At 43.3% G+C, this 25,299-nt stretch overlaps 2 protein-coding genes across 8 annotated transcripts in view; one reads left to right on the top strand and one right to left on the bottom strand.

The window, feature by feature from the left end:
- HMGXB3 (HMG-box containing 3) overlaps window positions 1–13,010 on the bottom strand; it is a 60,783-nt gene extending 47,773 nt beyond the window's left edge. For 3 of the 6 annotated variants that reach the window (XM_086412404.1, XM_086412405.1, XM_086412408.1), the window contains exons 1-5: window positions 12,537–13,010; window positions 9,330–9,468; window positions 8,273–8,447; window positions 4,502–4,999; window positions 2,835–2,933 (exon numbers count right to left, since the gene is read on the bottom strand). In XM_086412404.1, coding sequence (XP_086268530.1) covers window positions 2,835–2,933; window positions 4,502–4,999; window positions 8,273–8,447; window positions 9,330–9,466 — 909 coding nt within the window. In that variant the 5' untranslated portion in view covers window positions 9,467–9,468; window positions 12,537–13,010. Of the gene's footprint in view, window positions 1–2,834; window positions 2,934–4,501; window positions 5,000–8,272; window positions 8,448–9,329; window positions 9,469–9,774; window positions 12,034–12,255; window positions 12,279–12,536 lie in introns of those variants that run through there. The other 3 variants (XM_086412410.1, XM_086412407.1, XM_086412409.1) reach the window with 3 other exon arrangements.
- Window positions 13,011–13,081: 71 nt separating this feature from the next.
- PDE6A (phosphodiesterase 6A) overlaps window positions 13,082–25,299 on the top strand; it is a 124,332-nt gene continuing 112,114 nt past the window's right edge. The window contains exon 1 of one of the 2 annotated variants that reach the window (XM_086412428.1): window positions 13,082–13,240. The gene's annotated coding sequence lies outside the window, so the exon portion shown is untranslated. The remainder of the gene's footprint in view (window positions 13,241–25,299) is intronic. The other variant, XR_015167734.1, reaches the window with a different exon arrangement.

The following is a 25,299-nucleotide window of genomic DNA, read 5'->3' as shown; positions in this document are numbered from 1 at the left end:
TCTGAGCCATAAAATAAGCCACACTCAATTTAAAAGGATTCAGATCTTACACAAACTACAAAGTTCTAATCACAATGGAATCAAATCAGAAATCAATACTGAAAGATATCTGGAAAATCCCAAATATTTGGAAAGTGATACACCTCTAAATAACTCATGGGTCAAATAAGTTAGAAAGCATTTCCAACTGAATAAAAATGAAAACATACCCTACCAAAATTTGTGGCATGCCACTAAAAGTACTGCTTGAAAGTCAAAGTGAAAGTCGCTCAGTCGTGTCCGACTCTTTGCAACCCCATGGACTATACAGACCATGGAATTCTCCAGGCCAGAATACTGGAGGGGGTAACCCTTCCCTCGAAGAAGGCAATGGCACCCCACTCCAGTACTCTTGCCTGGAAAATCCCATGGGTGGAGGGGCCTGGTAGGCTGCAGTCCATGGGGTCGCTAAGAGTCAGACACAACTAAAAGACTTCACTTTCACTTTTCACTTTCATGCATTGGAGAAGAAATGGCAACCCACTCCAGTGTTCTTGCCTGGAGAATCCCAGGGACTGGGGAGCCTCGTGGGCTGCTGTCTATAGGGTTGCACAGAGTCGGACACAACTGAAGCGACTTAGCAGCAGCAGCAGCAGCAGCCTTTCCCTTCTCCAGGGGATCTTCCCAACCAAGAGATTGAACCCAGGTCTCCGCAATGCAGGCAGATTCTTTACCAGCTGAGCCACAAGAGAAGTCTGAAGTAGTGCTTGGAGGTAAATTAAGCACTAAGCAGCTATATTAGAAAAGAAAGTCTCAAATCAATAACCTCAGCTTCTACCTTAAGAAACTAGGTAAGACCAAATTAAACCCAAAGCAAGCAGAAGAATGATAATAAAGATCATGGCAGAAATGAGTGAAACAGAAAGCAAAAAAACAATAGAGAGGATCAATGAACCCAAATGTTCCCTCTCTGAGAGCAATAAAATCAATAACCTCTGGCCAAGTTTATCAAGAAAAAAGAAAGAAGACCCAAATTACCAGTGTCAGTAATGGAGAAGGGAAATCACTACATATTTTATAGATATTAAAAGGACACAGGTTCCTCAAAACTTTAAAGACAGAATCACCACATGATTCAGCAATGCTACCCTTAGGGTATTACATCCAAAAGAACTGAAACAGGGACTCAGACAGACATTTGTATTCCAAAGTTCCTATCACCACTACTCACAGTAATCAAAAGGTGGAAATAAACCAAATATCCAGCAATGTTTATGAATGGATAAACAAAACGTAGTATATACACACAATGGAATATTTTTTAGCCATAAAAAGGAATGAAATTCTGATACATGCCATAAGACAGATGAACCTTAAAAATACGTTAAATGAAAAAGTCAGATTAAAAAGGTAGTCTTTGAATGATTCCACTTATTTGAGGTACCTAGAATACACAAATTCCAAGAAAGTAAAATAGCTTTACTAGGGCCTAGGGTAGAAAGCAGGGGCAGGGAATGGGGAGTAACTGTTTAATATACAGTTTCTGGTTGGAATGATGAAAAAGTTCTGAAAATGGGTAGCGCTAATGACTGCATGACACTGTGAATATACTTAACACCAACAGCATTTGAATTGTACACTTAAAATTGACTAAAAGGGTAAATTTCATTACATATATTTTACCAGTTTTTAAAAATTGTGTGAAAGACAAACTTTCAAAGCTCACTCCAAAATAGATAATCTGAATAGTTCTATATATATTTTAAAAATTGGACTTGCCATTATAAACCTTCCCACAAAGAAATCTTCAGGCCCAGATGAGTTCATTGATAATTCTAACCATTTAAGGAAGAAATAATGCCAGTACTATACAAAACTCTTTCAAAAAACAGCAGAGCAGAAAATATTTCACAGCTCATTCTATGAAGCATAACTTTGATACTAAAACAAGAAAAACACTGTATAAGAAAATTAAGAGACCAATAATATTCCTCATGAATATAAATACAGAAATTCTGAACAAAATGTTATCAAATCCAATCCAGTAATATATTAGAAGGATAATATATCACTGCTAAGTGAAGTCTACCCCAGGAACACAAAGTTAACATTTGAAAAATACTATTAATCATACTAACAACAACAACAACAAAAAAACCCCAATCATTTCTAAAGACACACAAAAATCCAATATCCAATCCTGTTAAAAACTTCCAGAAAAAATAACTTCCTAAACATGATAAGGGTATCCATGAAAAACCTACAGCTAATGATGAAAGACTAGATTCTTTCACCCTAGACAGGCAGACAGACAAAGGCGCTGGCTCACAGCACTTCTCCTCAACAGTGTGCTGGAGGTCCTTCACAAAACCCTAAGGCAAAGTCTCAGCCCACACGCTGCAGCGTGTGACGGAAGTAACACTGAGAATCAAAAGCCCTGGGTCCTTGTTCTGCCTTGTCTCGCAGCTCAGTGACCCTGAATCACAGAACAAGTCCTTTTTCTTCTTTGGACCTTTTCCCTAACCTGCACAATAACAGGATTGAATTCTATCAGTGATCTCTCAAGTTTTCTACATCAACACTTCAGAAAATATGATAAAACCCATGGAACCTATCCCAAGAAATTACTTTCTCAAAGAGAAAAATTTGTATGTAACTTGAGTTCAAGGATCCTGTGGAGCTCTATTCACAGACCCTCCCCCAACTCCCTCACCCCCAGTTAAGAATATCTGAACCAGAAAATCTCTGAGATCTCTGCCAGTCGCCATGTCCTAAGTTCATTAACAATTTTAGAAAACTACCTGAAAGAGAATTCTTACAGAGCCATAATCTCCATCAACTCCCCACATACTAACCAGTTTGATGGAGGTGGGATTCTCCACAACCGAGTAGGCAGGAAGAGGCAACATAATGAACTGTGTGGCTGGCGCAGAGGAGCTACTCTCACCGGAATCCTGCGGGTACAGGGAGACAAGACAGTTTTATTGAGATGGAGTGAAGAACACCCAGGAGCACTCATAACACTGAAGATAATCAAGTCCAATAACCAAAGATAACATGCTTATCCAGTGGGTGCATCAAGAAAACATATGAATCTACAATTATATCAAAATAAAAGTTTAATTAAGGACAAAGAAAACCACTACCACAGGGAATGTGCTATCCTCATTTTACAAATGAGAAAACTGAGGTTAAGATACTTAAGACTCCAAAGATCACATCAATAGTCAAAGAAACCGATTCTTGTGACCATCAGATGTTCTTAGGAACCTATTCAGTTCAGTTCAGTCGCTCACTCATGTCCAACTCTTTGCGACCCCCATGAACCATAGCACACCAGGCCCCCCTGTCCATCACCAACTCCCGGAGTTCACCCAAACTCATGTCGATCAAGTCGGTGATGCCATCCAGCCATCTCATCCTCTGTCGTCCCCTTCTCCTCCTGCCCCCAATCCCTTCCAGCATCACAGTCTTCTCCAATGAGTCAACTCTTCACATGAGGTGGCCAAAGTACTGGAGTTTCAGCTTTAGCATCATTCCTTCCAAAGAAATCCCAGGACTAATCTCCTTTAGGATGGACTGGTTGGATCTCCTTGCAGTCCAAGGCACTCTCAAGAGTCTTCTCCAACACCACAGTTCAAAAGCATCAATTCTTCAGTGCTCAGCTTTCTTCACAGTCCAACTTTCACATCCATACATCACCACTGGAAAAACCATAGCCTTGACTAGACCTATTAATCAGGCCAATGGCATGCTTCATTACCATATACAGCACTGCGGCAACAAATAATAAAATTTATGCCTGGCAAGGAATCCTTTGGAGGGCTATCTGCTCTCACCCATCCAGCTGTAGGGGCCACTGCATGCTGGTCCTCTTACATTGAGCAGGACAACTACCTCTCTCAGGATGCCATCCTACCCAGGATGACAGACAGCCTGGTGGCAGCTCCCCAACTCTTCACTTCCAGGGTCCACGCTGTGGTAATCACTGAAATCACTGCTCTTTCCCCTCAACTGGGCATGAATGGAAAGCCACTGGGAAGAGATCTCCCCCTGTTTTCTTGGCTATTAGTCCGATCAACCTGACTGTGAAAAGAACTTCCTTCTTCTACTTACTCTGTGCCCAGGAAGGCCATTTACAATGCCTCCTCAACAGTTTTCAAGATGCTATTATGTTTGTTGAAACAATCGTAAGGGAACATAAAATCCTAACCAATGCCAACAGCCTAACAGATCCTGGCTTTGACTCATGGACAAATATCATTCCCATCCCTCCTAATGTACCTTATCTCGTGTGAAGAAAACACTGGCTAATCTGAGCAAGTGGAGATGTGAGAATGCCTAAGAAACTGAAGAGGACTTTGGACCAAGCCTAGGGGCAAAAAGGTTCAAGAGGACTGCAGTCCAACTCAGAAGTGCCACACCAATTCCTAATTACCACTACTCCAGAATCACACTGCATGGGTCTAGCTGCCTTTTTAACTCTCTCAGGTAAAGCACAATCACAGTACCTGTCACTTACCCTCATGACTGTTACTACAGACATACTCTCCCCCACCTGGGGGTGGGGCACAGTCAGGCTTCCAGTGGTGAGGTCTGATGAGCCGTTCACTAAGGTCTCTTCAATAACCAGGCTTGTCTGATAAGGTTGGTGGCTCTCCCCTACCTCCAGGGAAGCCTCATTTAGGAGCACATCCTGGCTGAGGATCTCTGAGGTGGCGATCTCCTGTACAGCACCAGGCTGGGCAAGGGCTCCCACATCCTCAGCTAAGGCCTCCACAGTCAGGCATTGTTCTGCCATGCCTGCATGGCCGGGCACTGTCTCCAGGGCAGTGTTGGACACAAGAGATGGTCCTTTGGGGGACATCTGGTTCTGGGCCACACACAGCTCTAGCTGAGGGCAGCTCCGCTCCTCCTGCAGGCTGCTCTTGGGGATGATGATGTAATCTGAGCGAGGGAGGATCTTGCGGAAACCTGGGATGTCCGGAACCACAGCAGTCAGTCCAGAGAGCTTAGAGTTCTGACGATGAAGAAGCCACGTCGGGGAGACAAGCAGAGATAAACAGAGTAAGACCACGTGAATATACATGTATAAGCTTCCCCCCCCGCCCCCCCCACAGAAGAACCAGAAAGATTCCATTCTCTTGACCTATGACTTAGGGTTAGCCTCTGCCAATAGCAATATCATCTTCATTTGAATCATACTTTAGCCAGTGTAACTTACTCAGTCACAAAGGAGACAATAAGTGGGTTAGATTCTATAAGGGGCACTGATCTTGGCATCATGCAACTGTGAGCTGAACTCCCAGATCTGGTGGAGTCTTGAACAAATTCTTTCCCCTTTTTAGGTTTTGCTGCCCTATCTGTAAAACAAGGGAACTGAATCTGGCTATTTATGAGTTCTTTTCCAGCTCTGACACTTTAGGATTTCAAAGTAGCTTTAGATGCCAGGATGTATAAGGGAGATTTAGATGCCAGGACATATAATGCTCAATGAAACATTTAAAGCATAAGATACAAACCAATAGGCCACTCTGGATCTCAGGGAAGCAAGGAAGAATTCTGACATCATAGCTTCTCCCAGACTTGCAAAGAAGGCTTCACAACAGAATGTGTATAGGGGAGGGGTTATACGATAAGGACCTGAATATACTAGGGGAGGTGGGAGAATATAAACATTAACACTGACCTAGGAAGGTTTAGAAAATACTTCTTAAAAGCAATACTATTAAGTTAGGTACTATTATCATGCCCATTTCTCAAATGAGAGAAATGCAGGAGGGTAAACTTTCCCAAGACACACAATTAGTGAGTAGTAAGACTGAAACTCCAGGCCAGGTCTTCTAAGGAGCTAGAAGACCAGGTACCAGAACACTAGAAGCCACAGCTCTGCATGGCTACCTGGAACCAAGAAAAAGGTGATTGTGTTTTATTTTTTCAATTTAAACTGAAAGTTACCCAATAAGGAAAACAGAAAAGCTCAAAGTGAACAGATAAGTGAGAATGGAAATTAACTGGACCAAAAACTAATTTTAGAAGCATCATTTAAAAACAACTGAATCAATTACAAAAGGATCTTTAAAAAAAAAAAATCAAAAGAAGTGGATGAGACTTAGGCTACAAAGGAAGCACTCAGGTGAAACTTGAAAGCAAACTGTCCAAACCCATTATGGAGCCTTTACTGGAGACAAAATGAAGAAATGATATCCTCAAGTCACCCTTTGAAGCCGACAGGTCAAGAGAACAAAACTAAATGGTGGCAAATACAAAGGCTGGTCTGGACTTTATCAACAAATCCAAGCCCAGAGAAACCAGGGCAGCCTGAATGACATTCATCTTACACACTGTAAGGAATGACACTGCAACCACAGGCCCAGCAACCTGGCAAGAGCCCTAAAGAGCTGCAAGGGACATAGCCCACCACAAGGTCTCCAACAGGTTCCCACAGAATGCAGGCAGAGGGTCCCACCTGCACACCAGGTAATTGGGGAGAGGTCAAACAGCATAGAAAATCTCACCCGGTCTTGGTACATCCCAGATGCTCGTTAAATGTCACCTTTTCTTATTATATGGTCACTGGACATTTAATCTACTAAAGAGTGGTATTTACTGACCAAGTCACTATGTTCCAAGAATTCAGCCAGGTGTTTTACATTATCTATTTTAAACACTGCGAACAGATACTATTATCCCCATTTTACAAATAAGGAAAGCAGGACTCAAAGCTTAAATGATTCTTTCAAGGTTATAGCTAGTTAATATCAGAGCTAGTTTATTCATAATAATCTTGGGGATAGTGGTGGAGATGATGGTAGATACAAATTTACATATGGATAAAAAATCATTATAGATGATCTACTTAAGTTTTTTAAGTCTTAATAAGAACCTATAACAACACCCAGTTTTAAAAGCTATGTCAGGGGACTTCCCTGGAGGCCCACTGGGTAAGACTCTGTGCTTCTATAATAAAGGGAGCATGGGTTCAATTCCTGGTTGGGCGAACTATGATCCCACATGGCCAAAAAATTGAAAATTTTTTAAAAACTAAAAACCGTATCACTTTAGCATTAGGTAAAATTTTCTTGTATCATGAGCAAAAAGTTTGTGACTTTATAATGGGGAAACCAAAGAAAATATGTGTACTTTTCCTAGACTTCACCTCTCCTTCTCCACTGGGATTGTTTCCTAGACTCACAGTTTACAAACAACTCATCCAGAGGAGGAGTAGAGCGGCACCTCCCAGATGGTAGGCAACACAGAGCTCTTCTAAGAAGACCAATGCCAAGCCAACAAGGACAAACTAATCTAAATGGTGGCCAGTGGCAGATGGGCACCACTGAAGGAAACATAACCTGTTTTGCTATAGCATCGTCATCGCATTCCTGAAGAACTTTTGCTCTATACAATCAAAAAAGTCAGAGACTGTTGTTTCAATTGGAAAACAAGGAGTTAAGGTGAAAAGGTTTCCACTTACAACAAGGTTATTCTTCCTGCTGGAATTTTAGTTAAAAAAAAAAAAAAAAAAGGCAGTACTAACAGTTGTCAGTACATTTTATTATTGTGAACAGTAGTAACAAAATGGCTGACAGACACAAACCAAAGAGTTTTCTTGCTTATTCTTTAATGCAGACGTTCAAAGGCTTAGTCCCTTCCATGAACTTCAGCTTTAGGCTTACACTTTTCGTTCAATAGTTCAATACCAGTGCTAGAACATGGTCTTATAGAAAGCAGCTGTGTCTACCTCTAAACTCACAAGCCTAACTGCTGATTATGGGATAACTTATAGTGGTCAACACAACACAAATTAATAACATTCACACTCAATTGATAACATGAAAATCCACGGTGTAGGGAAAATGTCTGTAGAAGCTACTCAATGAAGGCAAAGGAACACTTAACTACTCACAAGGACGAGAGGCTCCAAGTTTGCTAAAATTCAGAAAAGGAACCTAAGGCTCCCTGGAGATAATGTACGGCCACAAGCAGAGTATAAGAGAGTGTGGGGCATCATCAGAATGGAAACAGAGGGAGTCCCCTGGCAGTCCAGTGTTTGGGACTCAGCACTTTCCATGCCATGGCCCAGGTGCAACCCCTGGTTGGCTTAAAATTCTGCAAGCCATGTGGCGCAGACAAAAAAGAGAAAGAGACAATATCAGACTCAAGAAAGGTAAAAATGACTCAACTTAAAAGTTTTCCCAAGAGAAGAAAACCGGAGAACAAGAGGTTGGATTCCCCAAGCCTTACCACTACAGCAATGGAGGTATTAGCTGAAGGGGGAAAAAAAATTACTTACAGGATCCAGACCTTCTTTCTCTAGTTTGGCTTTCTCCAGGTAGTAACTCCTCTCAGCCACACTGAGAAGCCTCCAACTCTCACTAATCTTCTTATTGATCTCAGACTGAGGGAGGTGGGGGAGCTCCTGCTGCACTTTCAGGTAGATGTCGTAATAGTAGAGAAGGTAAGCAGACCTGAGGAAGCAAGGACTTCATGAGGTTTCCCCTCCCTCAACCAGTAAATTCTACAATATTTGAGTAGTGAAGAGTTAAATACAAAACCCAGCTTTTCATTTCAAAAGCATTTCTGTAAACAGAGACTGAAGCAAAGAAGCATTTAAATAATATCCCCAGAAGGTAAATGACAGGAGGTTTCTCCCTCCAGAAACCTGGAAGCAAAGGCTTATCTGGTTTACTTCACCACCACCACTTTTTCTGCAGGGATGGCTGACTCTAAATCCCAATATGGGCAAAAAACAGATACAAATGTTCTGTCATTCCACTTTTAGGAAAAGGTTAGAGGACTGATTACCACTCACATCCTCCTCATCTACATAGCCTTTGGTCATCTCTCTGGTAAACAACACCTAGCCGAGGCCGAGAGGGAAGCAAGCAGACCTGTCGAAGTGACCCAGAGCTGGGAGCCTCGGCAAGAAGTCTGGGGAGTTCACAGTTAAGAAGGAGATTAGAGCTACAATCTGGATATTCTTTATAGGTATCATTGGTGCTACTTATAATTCCATATTTTTATTGATGCCCTAATAGACAACAGAACTATTAATAATGCAGGATGTGGTTCTCTTGTACAGAGTTTTCCACCATTTGTATGCCTATTTCCTGCTACAGCCTAGAAACAGGACCAAAATTTGGAAAGGAGTGACAACTGCTGACATCAACTGGCCACTTCCTACTCCCCTACTCCCTCTCCCCACAACCCCACTACCTCTATCAGGAGACTTCAAGAACTGACATGGCATTCTCAATGAATCTGGACACAGTCTAAAGTCTTCTTGTTCAACAGAGATCTCCAAGCAGATTCTGTTTATAAATGCCAGCTACCAAAATGTGTTGGCTAACCTGGGTTTCTTGGCCTTTTCTCCATGGATTTTATACTTCTTTTTCTTCTTGGGTGGCCCAGGGGAGGTATAACAGTAGGCTTCCTCAATTTCCTCCATCACGACAGTTACCTCAGTACCATCATACGATGCATCCATGGCTAGAGGAAAGTCAAACACAAACAAGTGTCAAGAATCTACCTGAAAGAGGACAGCAGCCTCCCAATCCAATGATCCCTTATCTCTGCTAGGGCTTTAAGACTCAGTCATTTCCCAAACTCAGCAGATGTATCTTAAGCACCACCTGGGGACTTAACTAAATATACAGATTTTAGGATTCCACCTCAGCCTTCTAATCAGAATCTCTAAAGGGTATGGCAATCTGCATCCTTAACAAGATTTCTGTGCCATGTGCTTAGTTGTTCAGGCATGTCTGACTCTTTTTGACCCTTTGGGCTGTAGCCTACCAGGCTCCTCTGTCCATGGGATTTTTTCAGGCAACAATATTGGAGTGGGTTGCCATTTTCCTCCTCCAGGGGATCTTCCTGACCCAGGAATTAAATGCTCGTCTTCTGTGTCTCCTGCACTGCAGGCAGATTCTTAACCTGCTGAGCCATTGGGGAAGCCCTTCATGCTGGAGCTCCAATACTCTGGCCACCTGATGCAAAGAGCCAACTCACTGGAAAAGACCTGATGCTGGGAAAGACTGAGGGCAGGAGAAGGGGGCAACAGAGGATGAGATGGTTGGATGGCCTCACCGACTCAATGGACATGAGTCTGAGCAAACTCCAGGAGACAGTGAAGGACAGGGAAGCCTGGCGTGCTGCAGTCCATGGGATCACAAAGAGTTGGACGTAACTCAGTGACTGAACAACAACATCCTTAACAAGCGCCCCAGGTGATTCCTCTGACCAGGCAAATCTGGGATCACTAGCTTAGCCCTTTCACTTATATTCACTCATGAGACACTTAGTAATCCTTCAACTCAAAGATTTATTAGCCCCATGTTATAAGAATTCCATATGTTAACAGGTGACTACTTGGCCAGGAGTCAGTTCTGGACGCTCCCTCATGTTTCATGCCTTAAGTAAAATGCTTCATTGATTTTCATTCATTCAAACGTGTAATAAGTGCCAATACGTAGGAAGTTTCTTTACACTCTGCCAACTTGTGTGACTTTGGACAGGTCCTTAAGCTTCTTCAGGTTCAATTCTCTCTTTTTAAACAGTAAGAAGCAATGTCTCTCCCACCTTACCACAGATTTATAGTGATAAGGCTCAAGGAACAGTCAGGTGCTATACAAAAAGGGTTCATTATTAAAGATGAATAGTCTGTGACTGAGATGCTTAATGACCTCCCCAAAGAGACACTACACCCAGGGGCTTGAAAAGCAGATTTTTTTTTTAACTCAAAAATTCAACTGTGAGCCTTCTTCCATTATACTACACTGCTCCCATCTCCATTAGCAACATTCTAAATCAGCACTGTTCTATTAACATTTTGAAATGACTGAAATGTTCTTCATCTGTGCTCCTCCAATATGGTAGCTACTTATAGCTACTGAGCACCTGAAATATGGATTGTGTGACTGAAGAACTTGAATTGATTTCATTTTGTTTAATTGTAATTAGTTCAAATAGCCACATATGGTTAGTGACTAAGGTAATGAACCACTCAGGTGTAAACAGTAATCTGACAGACAGACATTAACTTCCCAGAACTGGTCTAAGAAACAGATAATCTACTAATAGCCTTTCCTAGGGAAAGGAAGGCATTACAAAAAAATTCAATGACTAGTTCAAGAAGAGTTAGTTTATTTGTGGCCACATTCGAAATTGGAGTTTTACCCAGACTCAATCCTTGGATGCAGAAAGGTTCCCAGAAACTTCATTTTACAAGAAATAATATAGTTGCTCTGGAAAATCTGTGAGAAGATAATTTAGGATTCTGGGAAGAAGGAGCTATGTAAGTAAACACAGAACTGATATGTGTATTACAAGGTCCACTCACATCTCAATTTAGAACTCACTCCACAAATGATGAAGTATCTGATAAGTTATAATGAGAAAAAGAGCACTGCATGTTGAGTCAGGAGACCTGGATCCAAGTCTAAATTCTAACCATGCGATCTCAGGCAAGTCTATTCCCACCCTAAAATTCTGTTGTTCCTCAAGTGAGACTGAAGAGGCTGAAATCTGTGGCTCCTAACTTTGAAAGGCAAGAATACCTTTGAGAATCCTATGAAAGTGGAAATACCCTCTCCCAGAAAATGTAGATAAATATTTCACTTTTAATTTTTAAAGATATACCAAAGGCTAAGAACACACTATTCCTAAAGTTCTTTCTACTTCTGTACCACCTCTAAATAATTTCCCTTACCACTAGAAAACATAACAACCCACCCCCCGCCTCAAAAAAACCCCCAGCCTTCTGTTACAGCACAACTCTGGAGGAGAACATAACCCACATTCGGCTGGGTCAGAAACAGGCCAGTGCCTTCATTGGGTAAGGGACCCGAGGGTTCAAATCAAGGCTATGTGAGGATGTGCTTTTTTTGCCTTCAATAATTGACTCCTCAGCCTTTGAGTCTCATAGAGAAAAGCAATAATTGCAGGAGAGCTTCTGTAAAGAATGACATACAGGGTTTTAGCACGCAGTGCAAAACAAGTTAAAAAACAAAAGTCATACAAACACATTGAGGGTTAGAGGCAGGAAGAGACTACCCTGGGTTTTGGCTTGTTTGACTAGCCTGGCTTAAGCCTGGGTTCAAGAGTTGTTTTCAGATCCTAGTCCCCAATACAGCAATGCAAAAAAAAAAAAAAAAGCCAAGATAATATAAAGGGTAAAACCAAGGGCTCTGGAGGGCAGAGGATCAGGGTACTATTTTAATTCACGCACTTTAACAGCAAGCGCACAAAGTTCTATGACCTTGAGCAATCTACTCTCACTCTCGAAGCCTCAGTTTTCTCCTCTTGTAAAAGAAAAGGTAATACTTGAAATATGTGACACACTTTCACTGTCCCATCAGATACCCCTCGGACCCTCATTAAACGGCGTTTGACAGCACAGCTGTGGGCCATGGTTGGCCTATGGGCCTTAGACGAATGCGGGAGGAGACTAAGGCTCACTGCTCCTACATTGAGGAAGAGGCAACAGCGCTCAGAGAGCCGCAGCTCCCAGCTCGTGGGCGCCCAGCTCGTGCAGCGCGGCGCTCAAGGGCGGGACTTACCTGGAGAAGCGTGCAAACCGCGCGGCTCACATTCCCGGTGGCGCCGGGCCAGGGGGCTCGACGAGGGGGCTGGCCGGCGCACTCGCGCTCCGCGCTGTCGGCGAGAGGCGGCTCCAGTCGTGGCAGTGGCAGCAAGGAAGTGGAGGCGAGGACTCGCGCGCGCATCCCGGGGGCTAGAGGAGCCCCGGCCCCGCGGCCCCGCCCGGCGACACACGGCGCGGAGTCGCGACAGCCTCTCTCGCTCCCCTTCCTCGGAGTCGCGATATGGGGTCGTGGAGGGAGGGTGTGGAAGCACACGTCCGCCCCGCAGGCTCTTCAATGACGCCTGCCGAGGGCCCCGGGGGTCAAGCCCCGGGAAGCCCGAGGAAGAAAGCAGGGACACGGGCGTCACCGCGGAACCGGCTCAGCCCCAACAGCGGCGGCAGCAGCAGTCAGCAGCACACCTCCGATCGCCAGGGAGACCCGGCAGCCCTCGCGGCGCACCGGAAGCGGCCGGCGGCGCGTGACTGCGTGCGACCCCTCGCGCAAGCGCAGTAGTCCATCTCAGATTGAGGGGCGGGCCCATAGAAACTGCTTAGAGACTTAGAAGGGGGCTGCTAAGGAGGACGGACTGCTTCCTGCTAGAGGTCCCGGGAGGCAGAGGAAGCTACGGCCGCCCGCGCTGGACGCCCTCAGCCCCTCGGGTGTTGCCGTAGGGCGTTCAGGTAAATGGGGCGGGGCTGTGCCGAGGGCGGGGGTCGAGGCCCCGCCTCGCCTGTCAAAGCCAAGTCCGGCCAGGGGAGCCTCAGCACGATCCCCCAAAACGGCGTTCAAGGCATGACCCCATTCCTGCTCTGTCACCGCTTGTTCAGGATAGGTTTGTTACTTCTTAGCGCTTCATCAAGCCGTCCTCCTCACCCAGTGATCTACCCGCAATCCGTCTCTCCGACCGTCCCACGCACAGTAATGGTTGTGACTGATTCAAATGGAACTGAATGACATGTGCAATCAGATAAGAATTGTCCCTTCCTGCCGATGTCACAGATCGTCCTACATTTGTACAAGTCCCTGCACTCTTCAGTTCAGTTCAGTCGCTCAATCGTGTCCGACTCTTTGCGACCCCATGAATTGCAGCACGCCAGGCCTCCCTGTCCATCACCAACTCCCGGATTTGCTTATTTTCTGCTTATACCACTATCGGCTTTCTCCATCTACCACTGTCACCAGCCTTCTCCTAGTCACCTGCCTGAACTGATGCAGTTTCTTCCAATCTCCCCTCTTTTCCCTCTACAATCTATTCTCCACACAACACGCAGACATATCTTTTTGTACTGTAAATCTGATTAGGTCACTCTCTGCTTAAGACCCTCCAGTGTCCTCTTGTTTACTTAGAATAAAATTCAAACTTGACCTCCAAGGTCTTGATTTGGCTCTGAGTCATTCTCCTTCCACATCTCTTCTCAGTACTGGTATTGTTCCCAGAACAAGCTATATCGCACTCTGTAGTATGCAGAATGCTAGCTTTGTACTGAGCCTCCTTGGGTTTGAATTCCAGTCCCATCACATATAAGCTGTATTAAGCATGTAAAGTATTAATAACAAGTTATGTTTACAAAGAACCAATAATTGGTACTTATTTCTGTAAATGGCATCACCATTCACTCAATTGCTAAGTGCTCAAGCCAGAAATCTGGGAGTTATCCTTGACTCCTCTTGCACCAATCCATCAGGAAGATCTGAAAAAACATTGTCCCAAACTGACCACTTCTTACCATCTCCATTATTACTCTAAAACAAGCCACCATTATCTTACATCAAGGGTCCTGCAACAGCCTCCTAGTCTCCTCCTTTTTCTCTGACACCCTTCCATTCCATTCTTCACACAGCAGTCATCTTTCTCTTTGCTTAAAATCCTTTAGGAGCTTCTTGTTGCACTCAAATTAACATAGCCCAACTATATATAGCCTGTAGGCTAGCCTGCATTTATCTTCAGATTTAGGGCCACCTCTTAGGAAAATGTACTTTACCCATTAGGTACTCCACCTTGCAACCAAAAGACTTTTCTAAAGTGCAAATCTGATCATGTCATTCCAAAAACAAACAAACAAAAAACCCCAAAACTCTAAAGGCCTCTTACTATCCCAAGATTCTTGTTTTCTTCTCCAAAGACACTTCCCCCCTGACAATGCCTTTTTATTTTCTACAGTACTTCATTGCCTTTACACATAGTTCCTTCTATCTCATGAACTCCTGTTTGTTTATACTTTAACTCCCAACATCAATCTTGTTTCCTCTTAGAAATACACTGCCCATCTCTGTCCCACCAGTTGATCATCCCACTTCTTTGTTCTTCCACAGTACACTGTAGCCTCTATTAAAGTACTCCATACACTCTATAGTTTTGTCTTCCCTGCTTCCCTAGTAATGTCCTCAGTGGTAAGCACTATGCTGCATTCATCTTTGTATGGCTGACATCAAGTATAGTGCTTAGCACAAAGAGGATGTCATGAATGGATAGACGTGTGGAGGTAGTGGCAGAAGTCTCAGCCTAAAGCACAGCAGCTTCTCTTGTTCTCAGAGGATTCTCATGATAAAAGGTTTAAGCAGGCAGTTACCAGAACTGCTACTGCTGGATTATTTCCTTCATAGTACATATCACACTCTAGATTAACTAATTTTTCTGTTCAATTATTGTTTATCTCCCTATATCACATTGTATATTTCATAAGGGCAGGAACCTTGACAATGTTGTTCATCACTGTATCCTCACCACTAGGCACCTGTAATTATTTATTAAATGAATGTGTGGCTACCGGAAACATCTTCCCACAGTGAAAAATCCTTCCAAACCATGGTGACAGAGCTATAAAGATTTCATGGTGGTGGGATTTCAAGCAGGACTATAGATTGGCAGAAACAGCACTAATCTGAGTCAAGAAATCTGAGCTATATGAACCTGGGTAAGCCCCTTCCCTGGGCCTCAGTTTCTGCATCTATGAAATAAGCCTGATAATAATTCCTTGAATTTATATAATGCATTGCTATTTGCAGAGCTTTTGCCACCTATTATTTCAGTCTAGTCTCATAGCAGACAGCAGACACAGTTATTATTTTTATGAAGGCTCAGAAAATTTGAGGAAACTTAACTAGATCTCTTCTATTTCAAACATTCTATTAATATGATGAATCTGTATAAGTAATCTCTACAAAAAGTCAGTAGCATGAATCCCATCTTCTCTTGACTTTGGCCTTATCATTTTTTAATACGATTTAAAAAAATCTGAACTCATCTTTTAGGGGGAATCCATTATCTTTGGTTCCTGATAGGCACTCCATTCTGTCTTCTCGGTTTTCCACACTTGCAGCAAAACAAGCCGAGAGGAGGAACGGACACAGCCTTGGTAGTTGTGGCCTGACCCTCACTCTACAGATATGGCAAACAAGGGGAACAAGAAGCATCCGCAGTTCTCCCTGGAGGAGAAAAGGAGAGTTGTGGAAGCTGTAGACTCAGGCAAAAGGAAAGGCAATGTGGCAAAAGAATTTGGCATCACTCCTTCTACTCTGTCTACATTCTTAAAGTGAAAGTCACTCAGTCGTGTCTGACTCTGTGACGCCATGGACTACATAGTCCATGAAATTCTCTAGGCCAGAATACTGAAGGATCATGCCAAATTTGAAAAAAGATGCAGGAGGCATGTATGGGACTTCAGCAGAAAAGGATAAGGAATGCTTTTTATGACGACATTGATAAGGCTGTTTTTGCCTGGTTTCAAGAAATCCAGTCCAGTTCTTGTGACTGGTTCTGTCATTTGGAAAAAAGCACTAAACTTGGCCAATATGCTTGGCTATGACAGTTTTCAAGCAAGTTGTGGGCTGGCTGAACAGACTTCAGGATCGCCACGAAATTTCTTTGAAAGTAGTCTGTAGAGGGGATAGTGAGAGATTAGTGAACAGTTAACAAGTGGCATGCAGAGGAAATTATAAAACTAGTTGCTGACTTCAGCCCAGATGATATCTTTAATGATGATGAGACAGGAATGTTTTTCCAGTTGCTTCCCCAGCACACACTTGCTGCTAAAGGGGACCATTGTCGAGGGGACAAGAAAGCAAGGCAGCAGTTGACAGCACTCTTTTGTTGCAGCACTTTAGGAACTGAAAAAATGAGACCGTTGATTGTTGGTAGGTCAGCCAACCCACGCTGCCTCAAGAATGTCCATTCCCTCCCCTGTGACTGCTGAGCCAACCAGCAGGCATGGATGACACAGGATCTGTTTAATGAGTGGCTGATGCAAGTGGATGCCAGGATGAAGCAGGCGGAACGCTGGAGCCTCCTGCTGATCGACAAGTGCTCTGCTCACAGCATGCTTCTTCCATGCTTGGAAAGGAGTCAGGTGTGGTATCTGCCCTCAAACTGTACTGCCGTCCTGCAGCCCTGAATCTTGGCATAATTCATACCATGAAAGTGCTGTACAGGAGCCACCTTTACAACGGATCTTCCTCAAGTTCAACAGCAGTGAGGATCAAGAAAAAGTGGACATCAAGCAGGCTGATGGCATGATTGCTGCAGCATGGTGGTCAGTCAACTAGCGGTCCACAGTGGTGAAATGCTGGCAGCAGGCAGGCATCGTCCCTGTGGAACTGACAGATTCTGACACAGAAGCAGCCACCGGTGAACCAGGTATTGCCACTGAAAAGTTATGGCACTTGGTGGCTCTTGCCACTTGTGTCCCAAATGAAATAAATTTCCAAGACTTTGTCACTGCAGATGATGACCTCATCATCTCTCAGGAGCTGTTGGACACAGAGGTCATCCAGGACATGGGAGCCAGCGAAAGTACTGATGAAGCTGGAAGTGAAGATAAGGGGGAGGCATCTTTACCACAGCAGCCAAAAATCACCATCACAGAGGCCATCTCAAGTGCACAGACGCTTAGACAGTTCCTTTCCACTTGTGCGGGTGTTCTTGGTGCCATTTTTGGACAGCTAAATGCATAGATGAATATTTAATGAGAAAAGTGATGCAAACTCTTGTTGATTCCAAAATTACAGATTTCCTCCAAACAAAATAATATAGAAATTAACTGCTTTTAATTCAGAGGATGTAGTTTACAAGAATAAATTTCTTTAGATAGGATATTGCACTTAAATTTTGAGCAATATTATGACAACATTCCAGTTTTCTGAAATAATCAGGAAACTTTCTTGAATGGAATTTTGGACTCAAGGGTTTTCATTTCTGATAAGTTCCCAGGCAATGCCAATGCTGATGTGGTCCAAGGTTCATGCTTGAGAAGCACTGGTCCTGCTGTGTTCTACCACTTCTCTTTTTAACTGGCCATCTAAATACTCCCAATCACTAACTGTCAAAAAAAAAAAAAAAGCATCAGATGTTCTTACTCTAGAACTGTAACTCCTTCCTGCTGATCTAGTAACTCCAGAACCTTCTTAGCTATTTTCCTGAATGCCCTACCAAGTATTCAGTAGAGGTACATTTATGTCAAAAGAATTACCAAGAGCCCTCTAGCCTATCAAAGCATCTTTTAGTACTTCAGGATTATTATCAGTAGGGTCCCAGAGTATAGGGAAATAAAATGCCTGAAAGAGGAGACATGCTACAACCTGGAAAGCATGGTAATACCAGTGTACCTCTCAAATCCAGGCAAGGTGTGAGGAACATTTATAAGAGAGATGACCTGTGTGAGAATGTTTGGATTATTCGGATAATCCACGGTGGTCCTCTGCACACTAGTGGATAACCCAGCCTGGACCATGTCGTTAATACAAGGGCACACTGTTTGCCTTCACTACAATTACTTCATTGCTGTTGTTGTTAAGTCACTAACTCATGTCCAGCTCTTTGCGACCCCATGGACTGTAGCCCACCAGGCTCCTCTGACCGTGGTGTTTCCCAGGCAAGAATACTAGAGTGGGTTGCCATTTCCTTCTCCAGGGGATCCTTCCAGGTCAGGGATCAAATCTGCATCTCCCACACTGGCAGGTGGATTCTTTACCACTGAACTACCAGGGAAGCCCATAAATCACCCTTATTCATTTGTGTTTGTTCTTCAAAGAGTCTGTGAGAGCAGAGTTAAATTATTTAAAACTGTACAAATTTATCATCAAATTTATATTAAACATACCACTGTAAAGCAATTATCCTCTAGTTAAAAATTAAAATTAAATTATATTAAAAGCTTTTCTCCTATAAAAAGGCATGCTTAATATCCTTTGAAACCCTATCTATTTGAAACCCTATCTGAAACCCTATCTATACTAAACCTAGTATCTATTCATCATGAGTTAGATAAGTGTCAGGTTCATTTTTAGAAGGTACACGCAATACCTGTTACTGTTGTAGGGTGGTTCCCTGCCACAAGTTAATTTTATGGATATTTTAGAAATCCATAGCAATTTAGTGATTTTTCTTCCTGTAGTTACTTAATTGAACCAGATGTATAAAGCAGATTAATCATAGAAAATACCACTTCCATGTTGAACAAAAGAACAAACACACACACAGCAGATGCTTAAATAGATATGTTTTTTTAAAACCTTATTATGGATATTTTTTCCTTTTAACAATATAATTTGAATTAAAGTTACTATACATATTTTAAATTATTAACACATAGGAGAGGAAAACTGTGTGTTCTGGCCAAGTCCTGTGGTTCTGTCTCACTGTCAGCACCTTAATTGCTCTCACCATGTGTCAGGATTACAGATAAAATTTCTAATTTCTTCCCTCATCTTTCTCCTGAAGTCCATTTTGCACATAATGTTAGAACTCTTTCCCCTCCCCAATTATCTATAGTGGCTCCCAAAGGCCTACAAAAGCAAAAGACTATTTAGCTGAGTTCTAGCACCCTCTGGAGTTGGTTCCAACCTGCATCTCCAGCTTGGTTGTCAGGACAGTTTAGTGTGGCCCCCACCATGGGCCGTTGTCTTCATTACACACCCATGTCCGCCAGGTGCCTTTGCCTGAATGCCTCACCCTGTTCTCTACCAAGCTGGGCCTCACATGTTCTTCAAGCACTAACCAGAGTCCTCTTTCTTTTAGCCCTTCTTGAAGACTCCAGCGCCTGTTCCACCTTTCTCTCCCTCGACTCCTCAGCACTGCTGTCTCTATCATTCAGTTAAGCACTTAAATGTTTTGTCAACATTCTGTAGCCAGACTGTAAGCTTCATGAGAGCAGGAACCACTCTGCCTTTGTAACCATAAAGGTGCCTAGCACTGTGCTGGGAACATCAGTAAACATCAGTATGCACATCAGTAAGTACTGGTGTATAAATTAACATCAAGTAATGTCAAAGCTTTGTTCGTAGTGATGCTTTCCAAGGCCCACTTGACTTCACATTCTAGGATGTCTGGCTCTAGGTCAGTGATCACACCACCATGATTATCTGGGTCGTGAAGATCTTTTTTGTACAGTTCTTCTGTGTATTCTTGCCATCTCTTCTTAATATCTTCTGCTTCTGTTAGGGCCATACCATTTCTGTCCTTTATCGAGCTCATCTTTGCATGAAATGTTCCTTTGGTATCTCTGATTTTCTTGAAGAGATCCCTAGTCTTTCCCATTCTGTTGTTTTCCTCTCTTTCTTTGCATCGATCGCTGAAGAAGGCTTTCTTATCTCTTCTTGCTATTCTTTGGAACTCTGCATTCAGATGTTTATATCTTTCCTTTTCTCCTTTGCTTTTCGCTTCTCTTCTTTTCACAGCTATTTGTAAGGCCTCCCCAGACAGCCATTTTGCTTTTTTGCATTTCTCTTCTATTGGAATGGTCTTGATCCCTGTCTCCTGTACAATGTCACAAACCTCATTCCATTGTTCATCAGGCACTCTATCTATCAGATCTAGGCTCTTAAATCTATTTCTCACTTCCACTGTATAATCATAAGGGATTTGATTTAGGTCATACCTGTATGGTCTAGTGGTTTTCCCTACTTTCTTCAATTTAAGTCTGAATTTGGCAATAAGGAGTTCATGGTCTGAGCCACAGTCAGCTCCTGGTCTTGTTTTTGCTGACTGTATAAAGCTTCTCCATCTTTGGCTCAAAAGCCTCTTGATGAAAGTGAAAGTGGAGAGTGAAAAAGTTGGCTTAAAGCTCAACATTCATAAAACGAAGACCATGGCATCCCGTCCCACCACTTCATGGGAAATAGATGGGGAAACAGTGGAAAGTGTCAGACTTTATTTTTCTGGGCTCCAAAATCACTGCACATGGTGACTGCAGCCATGAAATTAAAAGACGCTTACTCCTTGGAAGGAAAGTTATGACCAACCTAGATAGCATATTCAAAAGCAGAGACATTACTTTGCCAACAAAGTTTCTTCTAGTCAAGGCTATGGTTTTTCCTGTGGTCATGTATGGATGTGAGAGTTGGACTGTGAAGAAGGCTGAGTGCTGAAGAATTGATGCTTTTGAACTGTGGTTATGGAGAAGACTCTTGAGAGTCCCTTGGACTGCAAGGAGATCCAACCAGTCCATTCTGAAGGAGATCAGCCCTGGGATTTCTTTGGAAGGAATGATGCTAAAGCTGAAACTCCAGTACTTTGGCCACCTCACGTGAAGAGTTGACTCATTGGAAAAGACTCTGATGCTGGGAGGGATTGGGGGCAGGAGGAGAAGGGGATGACAGAGGATGAGATGGCTGGATGGCATCACTGACTCGATGGACGTGGGTCTCAGTGAACTCCAGGAGTTGGTGATGGACAAGGAGGCCTGGCGTGCTGCGATTCATGGGGTCGCAAAGAGTTGGACACAACTGAGCGACTGATCTGATCTGAATGTCAAAGCTACCTTATTTTTAAAACTGCAAGAAGCACTGATCCTACTAGAAAATGATTTGGAGATAAGATAGGGCAGCCCTCTATTTTAAAAGGACTTGCAAAATTTTGCCATTAATCATTGTTCAAATATTATTCCAGTCCAGGTTACAATCTATTCTTTGATAATGAAGAATTCTAATAGAGTTAAACCTATTTCTTTGCACAGAAAATCACTGTGGGAATCTCCAATTCTGTAAGATAAGACTTTAGTGTGAAAGGCTTTATCTCAGTGTTTGTATATAGTAATATTCAGTAAGTATGTGCTTAAACGTGCTCTTTAAAAAGAGAAATCTCATGTTCTTGACTCATTTAACATATCATATGAATTATATCCAAGTAGATGGATATCAGATCCAGGAGAGCTTTTGCAGTCTGGTTTGTCAGGTGAAACTTTGCTCCTCTTGGATATTGGGGTTTTGTTGTTGTTGTTGCTGTTGTTGTTTTGCCTCCTAGAATGTGGGATCTTAGTTCCCTCACCAGGGATCAAACCTGTACCCCCCAGTGAAAGCGCAGAGTTTTAACCACTGGACCACCTGGAAAGTCCCAAAATTAGAGGATTTTGACACTGTTTTAAACCAAAAAAGGTTGATGCTATCCCTCCTTGGTCTGCTGTCTTCATCAGGCCTTCTCTGGCTTCTCTCTGACTTTCTGCTTTTGTCCCACCTGACCAATCCATTTTCTAAGCCACCATTCTGGGATTACGGACCTACCTCAATTGTGCTGTCATAAGGATAAAAAAGTGTACCTGTAAATACTGTCTGTTGTCATCACTTGCTTCCCAAGTGGTGCAGTGGTAAAAAAATCCACCTGCCAATACAGGAGGCACAAGAGATGCAGGTTCTATCCTTGGGTCGGGAAGATCCCCTGGAGTAGGAAATGGCAACCTGCTCCAGTATTCTTGCCTGGAAAATTCCATGGACAGAGCCTGGCAGGCTACAGTCCACAGGGTCACAAAGAGTTGGACACAACTGAGCGCACACACACACATTGTCATTACTATCCACCCAATTTGGAACCCAACCATCTAGAGGCAAGGACCTGCCTTACCACTAAAATATCTTGGGGTTCAGTGTTCCAGAACCACCCAACCTGAACAATAGATAAACTCAAGGAGTTGTCTTTGCCCTATTCCTATGAAGGGCTCTTTCATTAAAAAGGAAGAAAGCTAAGGGATTTCCCTGGTGGTCCAGTGGCTAAGACTCCATGCTCCCAATGTAGAGGGCCAGGGTTCGATCCCTGATAGGGGCACTAGATCTCAGATACTGCAATTAAGACCTCAAGCAGCCAAATAAGTATTTTAAAAACTGATGTGTAAAAGAAGAAAGCTAAGACTTACTGAATGCATATTTATGTCAAGCATTGTCTCACTTCTTACCATTTACTCTTTCCAACAAATCATAATACCAAAGGATAGATAGTTATCTTTGAATTGGGATGTGGTAGAGGGCCTCCTGGAGAAGGCAATGGCACCCCACTCCAGTACTCTTGCCTGGAGAATCCCATGGATGGAGAAGCCTGGTAGGCTGTGGTCCATGGGGTCGCGAAGAGTCTGACACGACTGAGTGACTTCGCTTTCATTTTTCACTTTCACGCATTGGAGAAGGAAATGGCAACCCACTCCAGTGTTCTTGCCTGGAGAATCCCAGGGACGCTAGAGCCTGGTGGGCTGCCGTCTGTGGGGTTGCACAGAGTCGTACACGACTGAAGCGACTTAGCAGCAGCAGCAGAGGGCTTCCTTGGTAGCTCAGTTTGTAAAGAATCTTCTTGCAATGCAGGAGACCTCAGTTCGATTCCTGGGTCGGGAAGATCCTCTGCAGACGGGATAGGCTACCCACTCTAGTATTCTTGGGCTTCCCTTGTGGCTCACCTGGTAAAGAATCTGCCCGCAATGCGGGAGACCTGAGTTCAGTCTCGGAGTTGGGAAGATCCCCTGGAGAAGGAAAAGGCTACCCACTCCAGTATTCTGGCCTGGAGAATTCCATGAGCTGTAGTCAATGGGGTCACAATGAGTCTGACACAAATGAGCAACTTCACTCACTCACTCAGAGCATATTCCCGCCACCAGAGGGCAGAGGTGGGCTACATGAGGGAGACAGTTCAGCCAACTGAAGAAATTAGGAGCAGCCACTTGGAATTTCTCTGACATAGCAGAGACTGAGAAAGTAGAGGAAAGAGAGAGGAGACACAGGATGTGGGACTTGTTCAAGCAACTGATTTAGAAATAACTGTACCTTGAGCTTCCCTGGTAGCTCAATGGTAAAGAATCTGCCTGCCAATGCAGAAGACACGGGTTCGATCCCTGATCCAGGAACATCCCACATGCCAAGGAGCTACTACTACTGAGCCTGTGCTACAGAGCCCTTGCACTGCAACTACTGAAGCCTGTGTGTCCTAAAGCCCGTGCTCCGTAACAAGAGAAGCCACAGCGATGAGAGGCCTGCCTACAGCAACTAGAGTAGCCCCCAATGTCCACAACTAGAGAAAAATCTGTGCAGCAAAGAAGACCCACCACAGCCAAAAATAAATAAAATTATTTTTAAAAAAAGAAATAACTGTACCTCAGACTACCCAATTCACCCCGTTATACACACTTATCCCTTCAACTATTGATAACACATGCCACCTAATTGACTGGGCAGATAATTGACAGGCTCTGCAAATAAGCCAGTGTTAGAGAAATAGTCACCCATCAATATATCCGTGCTTTCAATAATTACTGAAATGTTGGACCTTAATAAAATACCCACTGCTGACCTGAGAGGCACAAAGAATGAATTAAGTTCATGACCCTCCCCTCAAGCAGTCCAGGAAGCAGAGGATATCAATGAGAGGAGGGAAAAATAATAAGAATTGTAAATGCCATTTTAGAGAATAATCAGAGAAATTTACAGAAGTATAGAAATAGAACCCAAAGGAGCCTCATGAGAAGAGGAATTCAATAGGAATTGTTGCTAAGAGCCAGAGACATTTAATATGAAGTGTCTGAAGAAAGAGTAGGGAGTTATGTATATGGGGCTGGGAAGCAATCCCTGGCAGAAGGAATAGCCTTCTATAAAAAGGCCTGAGTATTAAAAAAATGGCCCATTTGGGAATAGCTAACGTTAGAGGTAGGGATGTCAAGCAAAGGATGTGTGGTAGGACAAGTGACTGGAGATGCAAGCAAGAACAGTTTTTAAGGTCCTGTTGGCTAAAGCATTAATCTTGAACTTACCCTAAAAACACTGGAGAACCACTTACAAGTGTCAAACTTCATTTTTGTAGAAACTGAGAACCAATGTAGAGGCTGAGCTGCAGAAATACAGGTAAACTAGTTAGGCTGTGACATCATCCCAAAGAGAAATGATACACATTGAGGGCAAAGAAGAGGTGTTGGACTTCAAAGACTTGTCAGGTAGATGGCTTTGGTGTGAGAGATGAAGAGGAATGTTCTAGAATTTCCCAGGATTCTGGCTTGAGTAGCTAGCTCATGCCATAATCAAGAGAGGTTAAATAGGAGGTGCCTGGAGATATATTGCTTATGAGATGCCTGTGGGATCCAGGTTGAACTGTCCAGTAACAGCTGTGGAGATTTATACACAGACAGACATGCTGGTTAGTGTTTAGAAATGTCAGGCTGGAAATTATGTTTGGCTGGCATTAGCATACATATAATAAGGGAATTAAAGCCATAAATGTGGAAACAGTCATCTGGGGAGAGCTTACAATGCAAGGTGTTTTATGATATGAGGGTCCATGAACCAGCCTTTTTTTCTAATCAAGTGTCTGTATATACATGCACATGTGGCTATTTCTCCAAGAAGAGCCATACTTTGATCAGTTACAATGGATCTGGAAATTCAAACTTTAAGCAGTAGTGCTATATGAGGAGAGACAAGGCCAAGGACACAAGCACTGAAAGGACCGACAGGATCGCAGAGCCCTCCAAGTTGGTTAGAGGAGATGCCAGAGGATGAGTGT

The sequence above is a fragment of the Bos grunniens genome, chromosome 7 (assembly GCF_055505025.1).
Source record: "Bos grunniens cultivar Pamir isolate PY7600 chromosome 7, Bosgru_T2T1.0, whole genome shotgun sequence".
Lineage (NCBI taxonomy): Eukaryota > Metazoa > Chordata > Mammalia > Artiodactyla > Bovidae > Bos > Bos grunniens.
Note: the sequence above shows the minus strand (reverse complement) of the source record. Positions and strands in the feature narration are given on the sequence as shown.